Source organism: Triticum dicoccoides, chromosome 2A (genome assembly GCF_002162155.2).
Source record: "Triticum dicoccoides isolate Atlit2015 ecotype Zavitan chromosome 2A, WEW_v2.0, whole genome shotgun sequence".
Taxonomy (NCBI): domain Eukaryota; kingdom Viridiplantae; phylum Streptophyta; class Magnoliopsida; order Poales; family Poaceae; genus Triticum; species Triticum dicoccoides.
The window spans coordinates 778,403,792-778,411,812 of NC_041382.1; the positions used below are offsets into that span (position 1 = coordinate 778,403,792).

The window sequence follows — 8,021 nt, forward strand, 5'->3', positions numbered from 1 at the left end:
GCACAGGGAGGATCATCACCGCCACGACTCCATCTACACATACACTCAAGGAGGTGACACACTTGCTCTTCAAGATCCAGCGTCCAATGGGATTTTGTGAGCGGGAACAACGGTGGAAGCCTCACGGCATCAGATGTGAAAGGGGTGAGGAAGCAAGATGATGGCGATGTATGGAGCATCCTATTGTTGTGGAAGAAATAGGTCGTCGACCAAATAAGCGACATGGTGGCCAGTCAAGAGAGGGCACGGGATGCGAACGAAACATCCGGCTGAGTGGTAAAAGATGTGTCTCTTGATATCGCCGGGGTGAAGGTCGTTGCCCTCGGGCAGCATCATCTACTGTCATGGGTGAAAGCGTGAGCCGATGATGCCACAGGCGCGTGGGTAGCCTGAGATCATTTTTGTCCTCCTCCTTGAGATCATTTTTTTAGTGAAGACAACGAATTAAATTTTTATTTTTTTTGAGAATCAGACAACGAATTAAATAAAAGAAGAAATGATGGGAGCTTGAGTTGGGCCTGATCTACAGCATCCACTCCCTAATGGGCCTACCATCTGGCCCGTCCAACATTCTCTCTGAGTCGTGCGTGCTCTCTGTGATTAGGACAAAAAAAAAAGAGGTGCGTGGGTAGGAGAAAAAAGAAAGAGCGGCCGCCGGCGAGAGAGGCGGAGGGGGGAAGAAAGGTGCGGCCTTTCTTGCCTAAAATTCCAGCGGCGGAGGCGAATCCAAGGAGGAGGAGGAAGGAGCCGCCCCTGCCCAGCTAAATCCTCGTCGTTCGCCTCCCCGATCGCCATTTCCCCCCTTCCGCGCGAGAGATTCGTCCTCCGATGCAGGCCGCCGCCTCGTGGAGCAAGGGCCTCCCCGGCCTGCGGAGCCACCTCTGCGCCGCGGCGTCGTTCCACTCCACGCCCCCCTCCCCCGCCAAGTGGAAGGGCAAGTTCGATTGCAAGGTCCGGCCGCCTCCTTCAATCCCCCTCTTTTCCCATTTCCAGCGAATCCTTCCACGACCTAGTAGGTAGCTAGCTACTGTGGATGCTTGTGGTTAATAATCAGTGGATGGAAAATAGATCGATCAAACTTGGCAACAGTTTGGTGATCACTCACTGTTATCTTTCGTGTCCATACAAACTGGTCAATTGGAAGCTGTAGTAGATGCACATTTCAGTAGATAGATGGTGCTGGTAGATGCTGATTTCTTCCGCAACAAATAGTTTTGAGTTCTGAGGCTAAGCATCCGGACACGATTCTAGGTGGACGGACACTTGAATGCCAAAGTCTGAATCATGGACCACAAACTTCTTGATTGGTTTCGGCCGATGGTTTCCAGTAGGATAAGCATGAACGACGAAGCTCCATGTGCACATCTGGGGTGTCCTCAACCAATTAACCTGCTGTGCTGTGATTTCAGTTCCTATTTCAACTAGTTCTAGCCTGTAAAGGACCCTGATACATGCACATTTGGCAATTAATTTGTTCTTGGTCTCGGTAGGGTTATCCATATGCTTTACAAGTTACAACATCACTCCTGTTCATGTTCTTCTCATATATGTGCAGCATGAACATGGAAAACGGAAGCTATCCAAGGTATGCCTCGACACATCTCTCAGCTGTAATCTGTACTGGCTGGGAACATGAGCACCATTAATGTCAAACATACTTGAAGCACAGTAGCTCAAAGCAGCAGTTTAACTTCATGCCTGATGCAACTTGCAAGATACGTCAGTAACTATGGTCGGTATAGTATTAGTAGGGACTACAAGTTAATTATACTAAGATAGTTAAGTGCATTTTGCTTGATATTTTCCTCAGGGTGCTTGCATTCTCATACAGTTGCATAGAGCTCTTGGTAATGGTTTTCTAGAAACTTGGTAGCACATAAGGTTTTATTTATAGCTAGATACCAGAATTTGATCTCTCAGAATGTAATTGAGCACCACTAGCTGTGTTATGCATTTGTTTCACTGCCATGTTTTTAGTAGCCAAAGCAAACTCAATGAGTCAATTCATCACGCAGAAAGAAAACAGTTATAGGTTTGTACTTGATGCTTTATTTAGTAGCTGCCTTACCTTGATTAGGTAGCATCGACAATGGTGATTTTGAGATAGTTCTAATGGGTAATAACTCTTCAACAGAAATATGAGCGATACGTTGTTCGTCAAAAACGAGCAGAAGGAAAGAAGGCCCTGAAAAATTACCTTCTGTATGGAAAGTCAACACCTCATATACAGGTGAAATTTCTATTTGAGTTGTCATATGGACTTTCTTATCATTCCTTCATTGGGATAATTAAGGCAAAAGTTTATTTCTGCAAGCATAAGAGTTGGCAGTAAAGAGAAAACATCCACCATCCATTTATTATTGCTTGTGTACCTGAAGTCTACAGTGCACTTGTATTCCTCTAGGATGGAAGTATGGGCAGCTTTGCTAATTCGCATGATATTCCACGATTCAAAACGTTCAGAAAAAAACAGGATCACAGTTCAACAAAACCTCGACAAGGAGTACACCATCAAAGAAAGGGTATGGTTCTATCTTAGCACAGTAGGTCCATGTTTTGCTCTGCTGCCTTGGGAATATCCATGTAGTTATCTAGCGTTTCATGGTCTGTTATTGCCGTTTCTGCATATCTTACATAGTTACATCTGAGGATATGATTTATTTACACGGAGAAGTTCCAAGGGCAAACAAAACTTCTACAGCCTACAACTCAACTATATGAATTCTGATCCTTTGTGATGACAGTGTTTTGTGCTGCTTAATGACAGTTTTGTTGAACTTTCATGGATTATATATAGCATGGATCTATGATGCTGGCCATCCAGATCACTTCATTGAAGTAGCTATCACATCGTAATACTATGAAAGTTTGACGAGGATGTTCTTTTTTGTAGACAAAAAGGACAAGGCGAAGTTCTACAACTTTTTCTACGAAACCCGTTATGTGAATCCTGAAAATATTTTTGAGACCATCTTTGGTGAGCATCACCAGAGTTTTACCTGGTCCCATGCTTCATGGGAGGGTTTTCACTTCAGAGCTTCATCGTTTGGATTCAGACGGGCTGGTGAATCACGAAGACAAAGAGTTGAAAGCGAGAGCGAAGACGAAAGCGACGACGACGACGACGCCTGTGACACAGCCGGCGTTGGCTCACATGCGCACAGGCTCACCCTTGGATTGCCACCTCGTGGTCCACTAACCCTAGATGATGTCAAAACAGCGTGAGATTCCGTTTCGTCCTGCCTCCTCAAATTGTTGCTTGTCTCTGCCACCGTTGCAAAATGTTGTTTACCACTCACTCCGCTGGTGTTTACCCGATTTACTCCGTGCAGCTTCCGCGCGTCTGCTCTCAGGTGGCACCCTGACAAGCACCCAGGCTCTTCACAGGTAACCGACCCGACCGACTCTGAGGTGGTTTCGAAGTTGAACCAACAACAGATGCAACACTAGTTCAGTGTTGGTCACATGTCAACTTGCGAAAACACATATGCTAACAGAGGACATGTCCATTCCCTACATTTGTGTTGTGCACAGGCCGTAGCCGAGGAGAAGTTCAAGCTGTGCGTCAATGCGTACAACTCGCTCTGCACCGTCCTGAAGGCCGCGTGATAAGCCTCTTCCTTCCTCCACGCGTGGTGTTCTGAAGCTTGAGAACGCTATCAGCTGACCTCACTCGAGCGCGTGAATTTGGCAAGAAAATCGTTCCATCTCTTGCGGGGAGTTGGGGCTCCTGAACTGGAGCTAGAGCTCTCTTTCCCGCATCTGTTGTTTGTTCCTTTCTTCAGTATTCGTTTTCTTCAACTAGATATTTGAGCCAACAGAGCCAAGCTCCCAACATGATGGAAGGAGATTATGTTGTAACATGTAGCAGCACAATCATATTTACTACCATTGCAAGCTGTAACAACAAATGATGGCTATTTCATTTCATCTCTTGATTTTGAAAGGGGAAACAAAATAAACTTGTCTGAATGCAACAAGCAGCGAGATGAAAGCTCCCCTGTTAGTATTTTCCAGTGTTGCTCTCAGATGAGATGTGATTCTTATCTTAGCGTAGTGCACATTTTAGATAGAGGAAGATCTCAGATAGTACAACAATTGTAGATGTGTGATGCGATGTGATTGACACGGACAGTTGCGTTATGATGAATTGATGATTAGGCCGGCCAGAGTGAAAGCAAAGCAAAGCAGAGTTGGTCAGAATCATGGCCAACGAAGATCCTTGACATTAATGAATGTTGGTAGGCAGGCAAACAGATGTCACTCACTCTTGGTGCTGCTGTCTGTAGGACATTGTTTCTGGGTGCTGCTTGCTTGCTAATGGTGGAACACAGCACAGCACAGCACAATTCGATTCGATTCGATTCGATTCTACTAGTAATCCTGATGAACAGAAGAAGCAGAGAGGAGGAGGAGGAGGAGAAGGTAATGGTGGTAGCTAGGCTAGGGGTAGGGCTAGAAGCAGAGGACTGCGACGGCGGCGGCGACGGAGAAGGCGAAGGTGGCGATGAGGAAGGCGAAGTGGATGGCCCAGCTGCGCTTGAACTTGGCGAGGTAGGTGTCGTGCGGCTCCTGGTAGGGCACCTCCACGTCGGCGGCCGCCACCACCTCCCCCGCCGACTTGAGCATCCGCAGCCGGTCCGCCGCCAGCGCCAGCGTCAGCTTGTGGCACCGCCGCTGGTACCTATATATTGCAATTGGACCATCCATCCATTGTTACTCAACCAGATCGAATCGGAAATCGGAATCGATTGTAGTTGCAGCACGAGAAAGAAAGAAAGAAAGAGGCAAGGACCTGAAGCCGTTGAGGCATCGGAGGTGGTGCGCGACGGCGGCGTAGAAGGCGAGGTGGGCGAGGGAGAGGAGGCCCGCGGGGGCCCAGAGGTGGCGGCACTGGAGGCGGCCCCCGCCGGAGACGGCGGAGAGGACGAGCGCGAGGAAGAGGAAGAAGGCGAGGAAGAGGCGCCAGAGCTCCTGCTTCTGCGCGTCGGCGCTGCGCTTCTTCTCCACCGTCTTGTCGAAGTGCAGCTGCACCACCGCCCCCAGCGCCTGCGCCGCCGCCTCCCGCGCCACCACGTCCACGCCCCCTCCCGCGTAGGAGGAAGCCGCCTCCCCCTCCCGCGGCATCGTCACCAGCCGGTGGTGCTGCCCGTGCCGATCCATCGTCAGTCAGTCAGTTGACTCGGAGGGATTGGAGGTCGGGAGGGAGGAGTATTTTACTCGCTCGCGGCCGGAGCTCGGGTACTGAGACTGGGACTGAGATTGGGAGCTGGGCAGTGGAGTGGAGTGGTGAAGTGTGAAGGTGGGGAGTAAGCAGTGGCGCTTTTGCTTGCTTGTCCATGGGCAGAGGTAAAGCTGATGCTTTTATTTTATTTACGCCATGGCCATGGGCGGATCATTGGATGCTTCTTGCACTGGACTGGAGCGTGACCAATCATAATGCACCGTGGCGAGTTACTGGTAAACATTTCACTAGCTGTCAAGTAATTAGAATATTACAGTAGATGGAGGAGATTAAAGGAGACGGAGAAGAGAAGATTCACAGAAGGGCAGCGTCAGCGTAGCAGGGATGGGATGGGATGGGCATGGCACGTGGTGAACCATCTCTCTCTCTCTCTCTCTCTCTCTCTCCTCGGTGACTGTGAGCACTGAGAATGCATCCATCCATGTGTACAGTGGACGACGCTTGCTGCTCCGTTAAGAGCAGCTAACTGAATAATGCAGGATGCAATTCATCTGAGTGTAAACGGCCGTTGCAGATAAACTACCAACTGAAATGGAAAACGCCGGGTGGAGCTAAACGGCTCAAATGTAGTAGGGCATCTCCAGCCGCGCCTCAGGAAGGTCTTCCCAAGCGATTATTTCGCGTCGGCGTTAAAAAAAGGCCCAGTCGCGCCCCAGGAACTCGATTTTCACCGGCCTGGACCGAAAACAGCGCCGGCGGACCCAGACCGAACCCGGCGCGCTGGGGGGCGCCCGGGGGCGCCGGGGCGAGCTGTTTTGGCGCGAAAAAGCCGCGGACCAGCCGCGTCAGCGACACGGCGCCTCGTCTTCCTCCAACGCCTCGGTTCCCGCGAGGAATCAATGCCAAGGCTGCCGCCGGTCAGCCTTGCCATTGATTCACGGGCGACGCGTCACGGCACGGCGCGCCGACGCCTCCCCTCCCTCGCACGCGTACACATGGGTGCGGCGCGGCTATATAGCCGGTGGCCTGCACTCGCCTGTGCCCACACCAGCCCCGTCCCTCGCCGCCGCCCAGCCCCTCCCTCTCCCTACCTCTCCCGAGCGCCGCCGCCCAGCCCCTCCCTCTATCTCTCTACCTCTCCCGAGCCCGTCGCCATGGCGGAACGCTTCCCCGGAGACGAGGTGGCGGCCAACGGCTTCGGCCGCCGTTCGCTCCGCGAACAGGAGTCCTGGCTCCTATTCCAGGCGAACATCTCGGCGCCGCCGAACATGCGGCCGGGCCGACGGGGTGGAGACTCAGCGCCGGGGGAGTGCCCATTCCCCCGTTGCCCGAGGCCGTGGCGAAGCCGAAGTACTTCACCGAGGAAGTCGAGGTCGTGCGCGCCTCCCTCACTGACGCCCAATTCTCCCTCCCCCAGTACGCCGCCGACAACCACGCGGCTTGGGCGGCATATTTCGAGCGCCGCCAGCAGCAGCGCTTGGCGTCCACCAACGGCGTGCCGGTGGTCGGCGGCCGGCAGAACAGCGAGGGGCGCCACCTGTGGTGGGGCGTCCCCGGCCGCACACTCGAGGTCGTGCTGACGTACCTCGAGGACGGCAACGAACCGCCGTTGGCGTACCCGGCGAGGGCGGCCGCCCCGGCGTAGCACCGACGCGCCGGGCCATGGGCGCCAAGGAGGTTCGGGTCCTCCTCCTCTTCTTCCTCCTCCCGATCTTCATCGCACTCCTCCGGCACTCCGGCCCAGCTCGGCGTCAAGGCCGAGCCCGCGGCGGAGACGCCGCTCGGCCGGCGCACTCGCAGCGCCGGCATCGTCATCAACGAGGGCGGCCGGCGCACCTACTCGTTGCCTCCTCCTCCGCGCTTCGTCCAGCCAAAGACGGAGCCGGGGCTCGTGCCGGTGAAGACGGAGCCGGGGCTCGCGCCGGTGACGACGGAGCTCGACGACGACGACGCGGCCCTGGAATGGGCGCGCAGGGACTCCATAGTGATGGAGAAGGAGCGCCTGGAGAAGGCGAAGGAGCGCCAGTGCGCCGCCCTGCTTCGCTTCGCGGAGCTCGACGAGGCCGCGACGAAGGCGGAGTCGTCATCATCTACGACAGCGACGACGACGACGACGATGCGCCGCCACCAGTCCGCCATGGCGACGCCGGGCAGGGGTCCAGCAGGGGCGCCCGCGTCAAGGAGGAGAAGGCCGACGACGACGATGGCGGCGACTTCAGCCAGTTTTTCCTTTTGATTAGTTTATGTATATGTGCTATGTAATGAAAATCCGTGAACTTCGCCGAAATGTGCCGAAATTTATCGTGTTTGGCCAAAATTTATCGTGTTTGGCCGAAATTTATCGTGTTTAAGCCGAACTTCGCCGAACTTCTTTTATTTTAAAATGTGCCTGGGGGCGGCCCTGGGGCTGGCGGCTGGGGACCAACTCGCCCCCAGGCCCAATTTTTGCGCCGGCTCACCCCCAGGCGGCGATTTTAGGCGCCCCCTGGGGGGCCAACGGCTGGAGATGCCCTTAGGGCATCTCCAAGGGCGACCCAAATCGGACACACTAAAAGCATCTCCAACAGCCGCGCCAAACTAGCGCCGCACCGCAAAATTACCCATTTTAGCACGCGCTCAACCGGTATAGTTGCTCCGACGGGCGCGCAAAAACAGTGTGCGCGGCATATGTAGTTCAGCGCGCGGGCCGAAACTCAATCGTCCGCCGCTTATTTACTGCGCCCGCTCCCGCGCGTTGGACTCTCGCGCGCTCGCTCGCAACTCCCACCCCCATCCAGCCGCGCCATCGCCGCCGGCCGCGCCACCCGGCGACCGTTCCGCGCTTCCCCGGCCTATC

At 53.8% G+C, this 8,021-nt stretch overlaps 2 protein-coding genes across 2 annotated transcripts; one reads left to right on the forward strand and one right to left on the reverse strand.

Annotated features, from left to right (window-relative positions):
* Window positions 1-618: 618 nt before the first annotated feature.
* On the forward strand, window positions 619-3,972 carry LOC119357232. Its single transcript, XM_037624226.1, has 7 exons — window positions 619-951; window positions 1,556-1,585; window positions 2,135-2,230; window positions 2,405-2,522; window positions 2,894-3,221; window positions 3,333-3,387; window positions 3,535-3,972. The coding sequence occupies exons 1-7, from the start codon at window positions 829-831 to the stop codon at window positions 3,607-3,609; spliced, it is 825 nt and encodes a 274-aa protein (XP_037480123.1). The 5' UTR covers window positions 619-828; the 3' UTR covers window positions 3,610-3,972.
* A 200-nt stretch (window positions 3,973-4,172) lies between these two features.
* On the reverse strand, window positions 4,173-5,327 carry LOC119357233. Its single transcript, XM_037624227.1, has 2 exons — window positions 4,796-5,327; window positions 4,173-4,684 (listed from the first exon to the last, which is right to left on the reverse strand). Exons 1-2 carry the CDS (start codon window positions 5,161-5,163, stop codon window positions 4,456-4,458), a joined length of 597 nt encoding a protein of 198 aa, XP_037480124.1. The 5' UTR covers window positions 5,164-5,327; the 3' UTR covers window positions 4,173-4,455.
* Between the last annotated feature and the right edge of the window lie 2,694 nt (window positions 5,328-8,021).

What these genes read in the sequence shown, in the direction of transcription:
- LOC119357232 (XM_037624226.1), top strand. Translation starts at nt 829, where the DNA reads ATGCAGGCCGCCGCCTCGTGGAGCAAGGGCCTCCCCGGCCTGCGGAGC. An exon ending in AGGGCAAGTTCGATTGCAAG is followed by an intron (nt 952 to 1,555) that starts GTCCGGCCGCCT and finishes ATATATGTGCAG; the next exon opens with CATGAACATGGAAAACGGAA. An exon ending in AGTACACCATCAAAGAAAGG is followed by an intron (nt 2,523 to 2,893) that starts GTATGGTTCTAT and finishes TCTTTTTTGTAG; the next exon opens with ACAAAAAGGACAAGGCGAAG.
- LOC119357233 (XM_037624227.1), bottom strand. Translation starts at nt 5,163, where the DNA reads ATGGATCGGCACGGGCAGCACCACCGGCTGGTGACGATGCCGCGGGAG. An exon ending in CGATGCCTCAACGGCTTCAG is followed by an intron (nt 4,685 to 4,795) that starts GTCCTTGCCTCT and finishes TGCAATATATAG; the next exon opens with GTACCAGCGGCGGTGCCACA.